The sequence below is a fragment of the Hirundo rustica genome, chromosome 3, assembly GCF_015227805.2.
Source record: "Hirundo rustica isolate bHirRus1 chromosome 3, bHirRus1.pri.v3, whole genome shotgun sequence".
Classification (NCBI taxonomy): Eukaryota; Metazoa; Chordata; class Aves; order Passeriformes; family Hirundinidae; genus Hirundo; species Hirundo rustica.
Genome location: NC_053452.1, coordinates 66054388 through 66068994, shown reverse-complemented (window position 1 = coordinate 66068994; position 14607 = coordinate 66054388). Strand labels below are relative to the sequence as shown.

The 14607-nt window shown below is 36.3% G+C and overlaps 1 protein-coding gene across 7 annotated transcripts in view; it reads right to left on the bottom strand.

Moving 5' to 3' along the window:
• FAM184A (family with sequence similarity 184 member A) overlaps positions 1 to 14607 on the bottom strand; it is a 72132-nt gene that overhangs the window by 9992 nt on the left and 47533 nt on the right. For 3 of the 7 annotated variants that reach the window (XR_009207716.1, XM_058420053.1, XM_058420055.1), the window contains exons 10-15: positions 8427 to 8468; positions 4146 to 4358; positions 2957 to 3110; positions 2434 to 2561; positions 879 to 1063; positions 245 to 391 (exon numbers count right to left, since the gene is read on the bottom strand). Coding sequence is in view for 6 of the 7 variants with exons in the window: in XM_058420053.1 (XP_058276036.1) it covers positions 245 to 391; positions 879 to 1063; positions 2434 to 2561; positions 2957 to 3110; positions 4146 to 4358; positions 8427 to 8468 (869 nt within the window). In the remaining variant the exon portion in view is untranslated. The remainder of the gene's footprint in view (positions 1 to 244; positions 392 to 878; positions 1064 to 2433; positions 2562 to 2956; positions 3111 to 4145; positions 4359 to 8426; positions 8469 to 14607) is intronic. The other 4 variants (XM_058420058.1, XM_058420057.1, XM_058420054.1 and 1 more) reach the window with 3 other exon arrangements.

Genomic DNA, 14607 nt, shown 5'->3' with positions numbered 1-14607 from the left:
TGCACAGATTTATTCTCTCCTACCTGCAATTTTTTGGTCTCAAACCCTTAACATTTTACCATACTACATTCCCCTAAAGATTATAGAATTGTTTTGCCTAAAGAATGCAAGATCAGCCCCCATACTTTATTGAGGTATCTGTACATCTGCATCTCTGCAGTATCTTCAGGAACTTAGGACACCAGAATAAACTATTCACTCAAATGCAGCTACATACAGTTTTTTTTAATGCAACAAAACTTACGAAATTTGTAAAGCTGAATTAATTTCCTTGAGCAGCTCTTGGGTCTTATTAAAATCTGCCAGCATGCTTTGTTTCTCTCTGATGTGATCTGCTGTCAAGACATCCAGCTCTGTCTCATGTTTCTTGCTTAAATCTTGCTCATGCATCCTGTTTAATTTAGTTTTTGTTAAAAAAAGAGTTACTCTAAAATCAGACTTTTTTTGTTAATCATGATTTTCTGCCATCCTTCTAATGGCTTTTACATAATACCAGACAACACAGAAGGAATTACTGATTCATCAACGCTTAGTACTTAAAGTTTTCCAGTCTTCTAGCTTATTTCATGGAAAATGCATCTCCTTTAATGCTTTTTAAAACAAACAAACATAATGAATTAAAAAAAAAAAACCCACGAAAAACCAACACCTGAGTGAACTGCTACTAAAATATACCAAAATGTGTCACTGAAATGCCACTTAACTGCACAGCACAGTCACTAACTTTACCAGTAAAGGGCATAGCTCCACTAAAGAAGACTAAGTATGTAATATGATGATTAAGAGGATAAATTTAGAACTGCAAATGGCAATTTTTTTTTAAGTAAAATGGTAAGTGAAACAATACAGGTTTGACTTTAGAGTGGAAAAATTCATACCTGATCTGTTGGTTGGATTCACTGTGTATTCTAAGAATTTCTTTCCCTTTAAACTCTAATTCCTTCGTCAATGCACTTATATTTTCATGAAGATGCAGAATCTCTTTGTCCAGTTCAGCTATATGATGGTCTCGGTGTCTTAGTTCATCTTGTAGATCTGATATTCGGCATAAAAATTCTTTTTCCTATGATATAAGTAGCAGCAGCAAAAAATATTTTAGGTAGACTTGTTTCTCAGAGGTGATGCCTACAATACTTGCTTTTGGAGGACAACAGCTGAGCAGAATTTTCCATCCAATAGACATTTTTTTCAGTTTTTGATGCTGACACAAATTATAATCAAAGCAAAGGGCTTTTTTATTGTGTACAAGTACAAAGGAAGAAGAAATCAAAGTTAGGTAATAAATTCTTTCCACTCGCAAGAAAAGTTAAACCCCATGATTATCGCTGCCTGTTGAAACTGGTGTAGCTCATTGCATTTTCCTTTTGCCCACATATGCAAGAATAAAAAACAAGGTATCATTAAGATCCAGGGCCCGGCCATTTCATTTTCTCTCCCTTGTCAGCATACATTCCAGAGAACCCTTTTTTTCCCTTACAGCCCCATTCAACAGGAGAAGGTTGCTCAAGATGTATGCCCTGCACAAACAAAAAGTGATTCAGAAGTCTCCTATCTTACAAATATATACAAAGGTCATAAATATCTTACAGCAGAATATGTGTTAGTTTATGTTGTATTAATATTGTGTCCTATAAATCAAGAGAAGTTTTGCTTTGTTTTTTTGCAGAAGAAATTCCAGTGAAATTAATATCTGAGAAACTCAGCTGGAGCCTGTCCCAATGGCTTTGATAATGAATCTCCTTGGTTTAGAAATGTCTGTAATGAAAACTTGAATCAATCTTGAAAAGCCTACTCTACAGGAAAATAAAGAGGTAATCTTCCGATCCTCTCACTTCCAGGAGTCTGGCTTTCAATAGAGCTTCAACTTTGAATTTTTAGCTACTAGTTGAAAAACTGATTGTGTACAAAATAAAAAATCAAAGACAAAAGGTGAATTAATCAGTTTGCTCCTGAAAGCAAAGGGAGTTCATGCAGGTTTCGGGGGTTTAGTTTTGAGGGGTTTTTTTGTGTACTTTTTTCTTCAGTTTGAAGCAACCATTTGATTATAAGCAACCACTTTTTTTGCCATATCTCTTAGGCTTCAAAGAGAAACAGCTTTTTCCTTCCTGCTGGCAGCTGAGGATGAGTGCAGTTTTACAAGAATGGGCACTTGCCTTCCATGGCAAGCCAAGGTGCTCCCAGATGGCTGCAAAGTTCTGAGAGGAAACTACCTGGATATGGGAGCCTTTTCTAGGCTTTGAACAAGGTTTGTAGAAGGCAGAAAAAGCTAAGCAAGGAAGTTTAGGAAACTGGTAGGAACTCATTAGCTGCTGGTGCTGGATGATTTTGAAAGATTACATGTTTATTTGTTCACAACAGTTCTTGCCTCCAGCAAAGAGAAAAATGAATACTGATCATGCCATTTTATAGTCAGTTGCCAGCCAGGCCTCCTACCTGTCGCCTGCCGAGTTCTATGCTTCTTTCAAGCTCCATTTTGGCAGCTACCAGTTCTTGTTGATGGTTGTGCCTTAGCTGGTCAATTGCTGCTGCATGTTGGTGGTTGAGCTCTGAGCGCAAGGAAGCTGGTTACCATGAACAAAGAGAAAAGTTTAATTTGGATGGGTTTACATTAATTAACAGTAACAGTCCATTTCCATCTAGTATTGCTGCTGACCTAAACCACACCTTTACATCAGCTAAGTAACTGTCCTGTATTTTGTTCCTGTCGCTTTCTGGAAACATCAGTTCTTCATCAGGAACTTTGGTTGCTTCCTCCTCCTAAAAGAGCCTTAAGGGTGAGATATTTCGAACGTGAAGGGTCTAGGCTTACCTGTTAAAGCCTACAGTGATTTTAAATGTCAACACTGGCCTACTCAGAGAGACACTACAGTGTTATAATATACACACACGTGCATGTATATTTGCATGAGCAGAAATAATGGTTTTGGATCCCTTTTCAAATTTGAAAATAGTATACCTAACATAGCTTTTCCTTCATCCTCCAGCTCAAATCGTAGGGTCTGAAGTTCCTGTTCCATCTCCAATTTAAAGCCTTCCATGGCTTGCTTATGTGTTTCTTTTAGTGCATGAAGTTCTTCAGAGTGCTTCTGCTGTAAACGTTCTTCTAATTCCTATGAAATCAAAATTGACAAATTCTGTTCTACACCAACTTAGAGAATGTATAAAACATTACACAATAAACAACTGGAAACAAAAAGCAGACAATGACATATCTTAGAAAAAAACCTCCCTAGTATTACTCCTATTTTCTTATCCTCCTAACATATTTTTTCTTTTCAGTGGTTGATGGTTACCAAGATTACCTGTGCACAAAACCCGTTTGGCTCACAGCTGGAAAAGAGAAAAAGATCAATCCATGGATATATCTACAATAGCAAGCAATGTGATAAGGGGCAGATTCATGGATGGATCTAGTGTGCACACATTTGGGGACTTCTGCTCCCTAAGGACACCTTTGTTTACTCCCTATGGAATTGCATGAAGCATAACGTTCCTGGTACACATCTTCTGGTCTTCTGGGCACATAGTGGGAAAACAGATTGCAAAGGCACACTCTGGAGGCTGAAGTTAAAAAACCTTAAGATACTCCCCCTGTTATGTACCATGCACTACCAAAATTCCAATTTTAAAGCTGGTTTTGTCAAGGTTTTAAAAAAACATTATCTTTGCTGCGGCTTGAAAATTATCTTGCAAGTCACAGAACATATCTAACACAATTTTTAACATAAGGAAAATATAAAATACATTTCTAAGGAGTCTACTGACAGAAAAAATTGCAGAATTACCTAAAAGGGAAAATTCCTACTCAAAATCAAAACAAGAATATAATATAAAAGGTAACAATGTCGATGTATCACAAAGAAATACATGTACTGATAATAATTCTATATATCACACATATACATATACACACACCCCCCTATATACGTGCATATAAAGCAAGACATGAAACAATGCCAGTATTAGAAAATACTTTCAATACATCTTGTTCAGATTTAACTGGATAATAGTATTACTGCAATACATCAGATGAAAAGGAAATTTAGCAGTTATGCAGATACTTTCTTTACTAATTCCAGCTGCATAAGTAAAATGCTAAAATGGCAATATTCTCTACGGAATTTGGAATAACCATATGAACATGCCTTTTGTTCTTGCTCTTTTGTTTCTTCCATATTTTGAAAGGCAAGGATATGGGCTTCCTGAAGTGACTTATGCCTTTGCTGATGCTCTTCTTCTAATTCCTGGATCTCCTGAGTCAGTCTCTGTCGCTCCTGACTGAACTGGGCTTGTAGCTGTTGCAAAGAGCTCTGCGACTGGGAAAGCTGCATCTCCAGATTCTGCTTCAGTAAGGAGATCTAGCCCACAACAGAACAGCAAATATTCATTAATACTAACATCAGCTGTAAAGAAGACATTCAGAAGAAGAAAACATTTCAAATTTTAGAGGCAGAGCATTAGCTAAAAGACAGACAAGCAATGTCATCCAGCTACTGAATTTGTTGTTAATGTTCTATGATATATAAACAGAGATATAATAATGACATTTTAGTTGTTTTTTAAGGGTTATCATATAGGTTAGTTCAAAATGCAGCACGACCTGTAACACAATTTTTATTGGCCAAATTACCAAAAATTGCTTAGGTTTTATATAAGATCAATAAAAATGACACTATCAAGGTCTGAAATCAAACACTTGATTCTTAAACTATTCTTCAGGGGAACACATCCTGCAAGGATAATCTTGCACTTGGAATAGGGGAGGACAGCCTGTGACATCTACATCGATTTTTGTATCTTTTTGTGTGCTATGATCCTACCTTACTAATGTTTTTCTCATTTAGAAAGAAATGGTACCACTCAACATCACAAATAAAAAGTAACACTTGATGGATTTCCCATCACACACTTTTTAGCTAGTTCAGTAAGACTATAAGAGTGATTTTTACACTTGTTTCCAAGATCTAAACAATCTGAACCATAACTCATTTTCTTAGAAATACCTGATTTTACAAGCGATGCTTTTCATCTAGTAAGTATTATAGTATACTATATTCCTTTTTCAGTCCCGTTTTCTTTTTAATTTCTATTTTTATAATAATATTATACTTTGTTCTCCACATCAGACAGCATCTTTTCAGACTGAAAGTACTAAACCTGTATTCCCTTTAAAGCCAAACATGAGCGATACCCTCCAATTCTGGAAACAAGATTTAACCAAAAGAGAATTTTGCTACAGTGACTCAAATGAAGGACAATAAAATTACCAAGTGACAAAGAATTTGAATCAGTAAGGATACTTTTCAAGCCTCAGAGCATTACATCATATGGAATTAGAAATGAAAGTCTGATAGTGTCATTTGATTCAGCATATCTTAAAATTAATTCTATCAAATTCATAACGACATTGCACATCAAGTTGTTGAGTTAGAGAACATCAAATCCACCAGTTAGCAAAAAATTAATAGCAGCATACCAAGTACAACTTGTAGCATGAACATTGCTGCCGAACATGTGGGTTAATTTTCTTTTTCAGAAGGACACAGCTTAAGCAGATTTGAAAGAAAAAAGCTAGAGAAACAAAAATTAGCAGTAAAACAAAAGAAAACAAAAATAAAACTAATTTAAATGAAATAAGCATAGCTCATTGTATTTCAGATTCACAAGATCTTTGTGTCTGGGAATATACCCTCTAACATACACTGTATAAATAGTATTTTACTTCAGATACCTTTGAAAGAGATTAGCGACAATTAAAGGAGTGTAGAGAATGCCTACATTACACTCTGCAAAATCTTTTACTAAATACATTAAATATAAATTTCACATAAAAATTGTGAGGTGTCAGACCACAGTTTTGTTGATCACTGGTTCTGCCTGCAGAAAGGTCCAACCAGGTTTACCTGAGGTAAAAAAGGTCAAACCTGAATGTAGGGAGCTTGATTCTGTAGTCTACCTGGAACTAGAAATCTTTCTTAAACCAGAAGAGGTATTTTGGAGCAGATTTATAGAAGAAATAATAACAGCCATTATCTGAGCCCATAAAAGCTTTTAATATCCCATGTCAAGTTCCATGTAGAAATACCCAATTGACATGATGATCTTCAATACTTGTAATGGAAAGGAGTCAAAAGAAGTCCCCTTTTCATTTACTGTATTCTACTTATGTTTCTATAGCTCTCCATCATTTCCCTCCTTACACCCTTTGCCATACTGAACTGCTTTGGCTTAGTGAGTTGCCCCTTGTATCAAAGTTATTTCATATCTATGATCGCATTTCTCCTACTTTTACCCCTTTTCTACTGTTTCTTATTTAAGATTAGGAGGCCAAAATAGCACAAGTTATTTGAAATGAGAGTAAACTGTTTTTATGTAGTGATTTATATGGTTTTACATGTTATAGTCTCTGTTTCTCTCCTATATTCTTAAAGTTTTATTTGCTTTTGAGACTTCTACTGAGCACTGAAGTGATGTTTTCACAGAATTATATATCATAGTCCCCAAACCTACTTTCTAGTTGTAACAGGTCAAGGTAAGGCTCATTATTTTACAGAAGGAGTTACAATTTTTCTGCCTTGTAGATAATTTTGCGTTTATCTACACTACATTTCATCTGCTATTTTATTGCCAAGTCCCTGGGTGTTTGACAGTTATTCTATTCTGAATAAGCTTTTATAAGCTGCAAAGTTTCCTACCTTACTCATTTCTCAACAACCTGTAAAAGAAAATATTTTGAGCATCAGTGTAGCTCTGCTGATAATCTACCTTCACTATGGTAACAATTAATTTAATACCTATATATAATAGATACTGTATTTTTTCTCCTCACCCCTAGAAACTCATTCCACTGAAGTGGTGAGTTTGCACCATGCACCTGCCAGCATGGCCAGCTCTGAATTTTCATATATGTATTATTTTCTTGTACTGCAATGTGATATTATCTTCCTTCTCCAGGAAAAAAAAAATAAGCTATTTTACTTAAACTTTCCTTTTGTTGACTCACATCCCCATCTACTTTAATTCATCCCACATTCATTATTGGGCCCTTCTCTCCTTCCCACCTTTCTGTAATCTCATACCTACCTGGTCTTTCTCTTCATCTGTAAGCTCATCCTTACTTGTCCCTTTGACCATCCTCCTATCCCTTACACTTCTTAGGACATTGTCCTGTCCTGTTCACCCCAGTCATCAGGAGGCATAATTCTAGGAGAAGTCCTGCCCAGTCCTGCAGAACCTCAGGTAATTAATGATCACACTCCAACAAGCCTTTCGTTAAAAGTCAAACAGAGTCAATCATGGTAACCTGGGCAAATTTTTATTAAAATAACACGAAAAAATGTATTTTTGGCTTAAAGTTAAATCTCTCTCACTTAAGTTCCTGCTCCAAATTCTGATGATTATCAGTATATAATTTATAAATATGTTGAGCATAGGTCAAGGGCAAAATGATTTTGTTTTCATTTCTGTCTTGGAAAGGCAGAAAACATTTTAACTGAGATGACTAAGAGAAGTCTGACATCTGGGCAGGAAGCCATCTTCGAAGAGATCAGGAATAAGAAAGAGCAGTTCATCCTTCCACCAGATTAAAGTGACTGCAAAACCATAGCCTGAAATGAGTCAAAGTCTGGAGATGTCTGTTTGCATCAACAGACTATACAGAAAATAAAGGACAATGAGTATAAAATGATTCTAGCAAGCAAGTCAGATTAATCTACCTTTCTAATAATTTGTTTTGATGTTGAAATATACAAAAAAAATTTAAAGTATCATTCTTTTTAGAAGAGCATGTGATTCTAAATACTATTTTGATTATTCAGTGCATAGACTGATATCCTTAAGAGCATGTTTTAAGAACATTAGTGCCTCTTTTTGTATGTCTTTGGACTACCCTTTCTGTACACCTCTATACTGAGAATTCAAAATAAAAGAGCTCTAAACACTGTTCTCTGAACTTCCAATACTTTTGTCCTAGGTTTTCAGCACAATAAAAACATCAGTGAGAATTAAAAAAAAAAAAAAAAAAAAAAAAAAAAAAAAAAAAAAAAAAAATTGAAAGAATAGTTTGGCTACACTTACGACTTACACTGCAAAACTGCAAATTATAATATAGCATCAATCCCATGCTTTGTAGAAAGCTCTGCAACACACATCTGCACTGCCCACAAGCTTGCTTGTGTTAACAATGACATAAAAACACTGCTCATGTTATGACCACGTACACAGTGTTGGATGCCAGTGACACGCACACAGTCACACAGATGAGGGGGATGCACAACACAAGCTTTTGATAGCAGCACATGTTCTCGTCTCAATTATTACCATGTCTCCCATTTCATGGGCTTAAGCTGTAAAGCAGTACTGCAGGATATGCAGGCTGATTAGTGCAAGCATGCCCTGTTCACAAGCTGTAAGTGCAAATCACTTACATTGCTGATAGATTTATGCAAAGCTTCACCGAGACAGTGCCGCTATGAAGGAAAGATCACAGGAATAAAGGGAAACATTCAGAAATCAACTAAGTAAAAGAAAAAGGGGTAAGGAAGGAAGGGTAAACATAGAGCATTAATTATAATTTGATCAGAGAAAAATAAGTTGAAAGCCATCTGGAAAAAATATGAATATGTTTGACTTAGTCTATAAGCTACTGAACACAGAACAGAATGATGTGGTTTACCATGTTATGTTTCTGACATACAGTATAGCATTAACATGCTACTATATAGACATATATTACACAGCTGAACACTTTCAAAGTTATCCACTTGTTTTCTCTTCTACTTTAAGGCAAAACAATTTTGGGAAGAAATCATTAAGTACATGAACAGACACTACATAAGGGCGCAATCAACGATCAGCTGCGTCTCAAATATCAAAAGCATATTAAATACATCAGAGTAAAGATCAAATTTCACTGCTAAAGAGCAGAAAATGAGTTCAGTCTGTAATGAAGACATTTCTATTAAAATACTTATCTTTCTTAAAATTCAGAACCAAATGGGTACATAGAAGACTATTCCTGAAAGTCTCCACCCATAAAATGACTTAATGTACCACTTATACTAGTGATTACTAATGAAAAGCAAAAAATCCCAACATATTGCAAGTAAATGCTCTAGGAAATATTATCGATCATACAAATAATATATGTAACTCATATGTATAGAAAAAAGCCTGTGTGTTTATATATATGAATCACGTAGATAAGCACACACACATGCGCAGAACAGAGTCATCAGAAATTAAGTGAGAGCAATTTCAAATCCAGCATGACCACCTTCCCCTTTTGTCACAGGTCGGTCAAGAAGATGGCTTTCTCCAGGAGACAGCAGGTATTTTGACATCAACCTGAAAGCCTATAGGTAGGAACTATTAGATAACACTTTGCCAAAATACAAAAAGAAATTGTTATTCAGTCTCAAGAATCTAAAAAAAAGGCGCAACATAAAAATACATGATTGTGAAATATCCAAAATGAGCTTATTAAAATTGTAAGAAAGTTACAAGCATTAATTTTCTATGCAAGAGTGGAACACTAGGAGGCATCATACTCCAGCAGACAAGGCAAGAGAACAGCATCTAACAGCTCTGATCCCGGACTTTGACACTGCCAGTCTGAACAAATCCACCACATTTTTCTGTGATTTCTTTCCCATCTGTTTGGTTTATTTAGGGGGGAAGCTGTTATGAGCAGGAATGATCTCCTGCTAAATACATGTTCACTTTCTAGAACATTTGGGACTTTATTTTGGAGGATATATCTATGCAGCACCGTGGTACAATTAAGTAATACTTAGATTTTACACTTGAAGCAGAGAAGTTCTCATTGTACTACACAGAAGAGAAGTTCCAAGTAAAAACAGAATTATATAGGATAGTCAATTGGAATGAGGGCTCATTCCACCAAAACATGTAGAGATTTAATCAGATGCAGCTCCACATTCCAAAGTACGCAGAACACATTCAGAATGCAGAACCCCAAAATAACACTGGTTTAAGTGTTATTAAGAAATTTCATAAAAATTCCAGACATCCTTATGAGTACTTCCATAGCAAGGTTCATCCATGTTCTGGAGAAAAAAAATGTTAAGAACCAAAAACAATGCAGGCATAATTATTACTGCCTGTATGTCTATGATGGGGAAAAAAAGATTATTAGAAAGCAAGAAGGTGGGTTAAATCACTCTATTTCTACAGGCTGGAATTCAAGATTTCATTTGTGATGCTGCTGTAGTATAAGAAATCTTTGCTCAATTCTCTCTGAAATCTATGGAGTGTACAAGTGAATTAATTTACTTCTTCAAAGTACAGAAACTTCTGAAAACACACCTCTACTTTGTATATATGCATTAACTAACTCGATTTCACTTGATTTTGCTGTCTCATTTCTCAGTAGAAATATTATCTTCTCCACCGTCAGCATATGCAAAGCTAAGCCTCAGACATAATCAAGAGAGCTTCATCATGACCAGAGGCACAGTAGATATGCATCAGAGAATAGAATCTGCACCTTTATATGCAGCATCTTTAGAATCCACTGATCATTGCAGGCTACTCAGCAGGACTGAAAGGCTTTGCAAGAAATACATGGAACAAGATTGGAATTCCCAGCTCTCTTTCAACACTGCTCCTAGAAGAGCTGAGTTTTCAGTTTAGTTGGGCAAATGCATGTTGCAGTAAAGAACATATTTAGTGATTTGAAACTATTTAAGCTTTGTGTTTACTTATTGTAATGAACAGTCGTTTGTGCTCCCATCAAAGCTGTCACAGGGGTCATTCTTGGTGATGAAATGGTGTCATTTTTCTCAAGAAGGACATTTGCTGCACCAGTGATATTTTCACATTTTCATTCAGTTACCTTGTTTCCTGCAGGACATTTTAACTTACTGAATGCATGGAAGTTCTCCTGTTTTATGGCTTCTCTGAACTAAAAATTACTTTCAACCAGAATAGAGAGACTTGACACTTAATTTCAGCATGAGCCATCATCTCACCCAAAGATCAGTTATACTTTCCACTCACATTTCAATGTCACATCATGTCACAATCTGACTTGGCTATATGGTTTATTGAATTTTCAAAATACCGCTGGAAATAGGAATTCTTGTGTAAAACCTGACACCCTAACTGGGAAAGCTCCTACTTTACCTGTTTTATCCAAGCATGTCTAGATTGCTACAGAGTCTTTGCTTCATTTTAAAAATGACATCCCAGAGATGCTGCATACCTTTCTGAAGAACAAATCCTATGTGCACCCATCAGACATTAGTACAGGAAACTAGATTCTAAAGAGCCTAGCACAGAAGCCAGAGGGACCTTTGGCACAAGCCCATTTTACCCAGCTAATAATGGCAACAACAGCCCTAAAACTCTCCCTTGAGACAGGTCTTTGAAGAGGAGGACTGATTTGTCAGCAGATGTACAGTCTCTGGCTGCGCAGTGCTTACGTGGCAGATGACTCCGCAGAGATTTGGAAAGCAGCTGTTTGCTACTACATTTTGTACTTGGCTCGAGGCTTGATATCTGCTAAGAACAGGAGAGCTACATCAAAGTTCACTCTCTCTGACTGCTAAGAAAAAGCAGCATTTAGAGCCCTTTCCCTACCTCAAAACTCAACGGTTTTCTGATGAGGAAAATTAAGTATATATAAGGTATTCTGAAATCTTTAATAATCTCTGGAATCTAGTTCATCCCAATTTCCTCCTGGTTTCGCAGCAACCCCAAAAGGAAGATGCTACCTCCAGGATGCCAGAGGGTGGGAAACTTATCCTGTTGCTTTATAAAGATGGAGTTTTTCTCTTTTCCAGTTCTGGCAATCTGTCAAACTTCTAGGCAAAATCACAGAATGGCATGGGTTGGCCTAGGTATTTTGCAGATTTGTATGTCTGGATTTTAGAATATTCTCTTTTAATCCAACAAACTGCTAGTTCAATGGTTAGGGGAAAAAGAAGTGCATTCGAATGTCCTGATAATTTCTAAAGGTTTTGGAAAGTGACTAGAGCTTTATTAATTTATTTGTCATAATGCTGTCAGGATTTTAAAGATTATATACACACCTTGACTAATTTTTCCTGGAGCACAGAAGTATCATTGCCCTTAATCTAGAATTTTAATAACCTGCTGGATCTCAAATTATGCCCCACCTGACAAGTTCTCTCTCTCTCTTCCTTCCAGGGTCCAGTGTTTTCATTGGTTTTGATCGAAAAGCAAAAGCTACTTGAGCAAGTACAGAGCAAAGAGGCTAAAGGAAGTGTTTTAAAACCAGATGCTTGCCAAAGTCTTTATTTTACATTTAAGGGAAAAACATATATAAACAGAGGATTAAAATTTTGTTTTGGGGATGGTATTACTATTGGATTTGGCTTAGATTTCTATTTACCAGTTTTGGAAGTGTGAACTTCCAAATCTCAAATTGAACTTTTTACTCATGCACAATACCAAGAATTTAAATGTTCTTTTCATCCATTAACAAATAGAATTAAAAGCCTTCCCATCTCCTCCAGATTTACTGCTAAACAAAAACTCGTGACATTAAATTTCAATTAGAAATTTAGGATCAGGTCGACAGGTTTCTTTGGATACGAAAATATCAACTTCAAACATTAGCCTAGATATATTTTTAACTGAATTAAACACAACACCATTGGAGAAAAAAAAAATAAAAATGAACTAAAAGAGAAATGAAAAAGTCCAGCAAGATATTTATTATAAAACAGAGAACAAACTCACACTTGTTAGTATTCCTACTGCGTCCAACTGAAAATACTTTGAAAACACTGATTTGTTCTGTTGCTTTTATTTGCCTGTTTTGCTGAGTAGCTCTTAATTGTAAATGGTCTTTAATGAATTTCCTCTGTTATATTCAGAATATTTTAAACAAAGAGTAAAATAATGACAAAGGCGTGGTCGGGGCTGACCGGGCTCACCAAAACCAAAGGCTCGCAATAAACAGCGGAATGTTAGGCATTTGTTTTCACGTCCAGGCTTCAGACAACACTACAATGGCCAATGTGGACAGAACAAATGCACCAACTCATCATCAGGATCACATCTCTGCAGAGAATAGGGAGCCCAGAACAAGAAGGACTCCTTACTGAGAAGCAGAAAGTCATCAAACCAGGGGAAGCACCCTCAGTAGTTCGCCCTCTGAGGGCTGCAGTGAGTCTGGACTATGAGATTATTATCCACATGCTCACGAGCAGCAGTTTCTGACCTGTTTAAAGCATAAGTTTCCCACTTGGAATACAGGAGTGCCAATTCTTCCCCATCAATGGTGAGTGGCAGGATGCAGAGACAATGGATCTAGGCAGAAACTCCCAAATCTCCCCTAATTCTCTGTGAGGTCTGCATGAGTTACAGCACAGTCCCATTAAGACCACTGTTTTGAGAGCTGTATTAACCTGTCAAAGTTTTCAGCAGCCAAAGAAAGCATGCTGCTTTGGAAAAACAGGTATCTACAGGTTGAAAAAGAACCATAAAACATTACCCTGAACTGCATTCCAGGGGACCCTCTTTTCTTTCTGCCTCCTAGGGATGATTTTTCTTTTTACTCTTTCGTATTTCCACATTTTAGATTTTTAAGTGTTTTTTTAAACCTTGCCCAACGTCTCTTACCATCCACTAGATGTCATGGTAGCTTTACTAGTATTACTGAGTACAAGAACTGCCAAAGCAAATTAGGAGGGAGTTATTTGAAATTTACCTCCACTCTGTTTCTGACAGACAAGCCTTTAGACAGAGTGTTCAGGACAATATCAAGTGACAGGGAGCTGAGTAAAATGATTCTGTGCTGAAAGCTTATCTCCCTTCTTTCTGGAAACTGATACAAGGTATGTAGAGGTTTTTTCTTGCAGAAATTTCCAGCATCCATTTGACAGCAAATCTTCTAATGTAAGGATTACCCAGGCTGTGGAACAGGCTGGTAATCCCTGTGCTGGGAAAAGAAAGTGGCATTTCCCGATTTTGCTAATGTGGATGCACATCAGCTCTGCAATAAGCACCTCTACATGGGCAAGTAAAGCTAGAGCAGTAACTGCCTCTGGATGAAGCCTGATCAAAAGCCATTTATAGATGTGCACAGGAGCTCAGGGACTTTTCTCAGCACACCATCAACAGCAGAATATTCAGGATTTTTAGACCAGCATGTTAAGACAGAGTTTGTAGTTTTCTGCAAACTACAATTCGAATAATAACTATATTGGAAGGAAATATTTACATTTTGATACAAGTCAAAGTTTCTCCTATTTACTTTGACAGTTTAAAAAGGAGCATGCCATCACAGAAACAACCTCTGAAGAAGAAATCTCTTATATATTTTTCAAAAAAGGAGTCTTTGCAGCAGGAAAAACAAACAACAGCTACTGAAATATTTGTAGCATACTTTGCCCATTCTTGCTGTACTATCTCTAGTATATCCATTAATAGAAGACAAATCTTTGGAATGAAAAGTGGACATAAGAAAGAAGAATGTCACACATGCTTGGCCATGTATGAAGCTATTTAAGAATGGGAAAGCTACATATGGGAAAAAATAATGACAAAATCATTTACTTTACTGAAACATGTTACTGAAAAGTAAGGAAGATGGGAGAACCAATATTTGCTCAAATA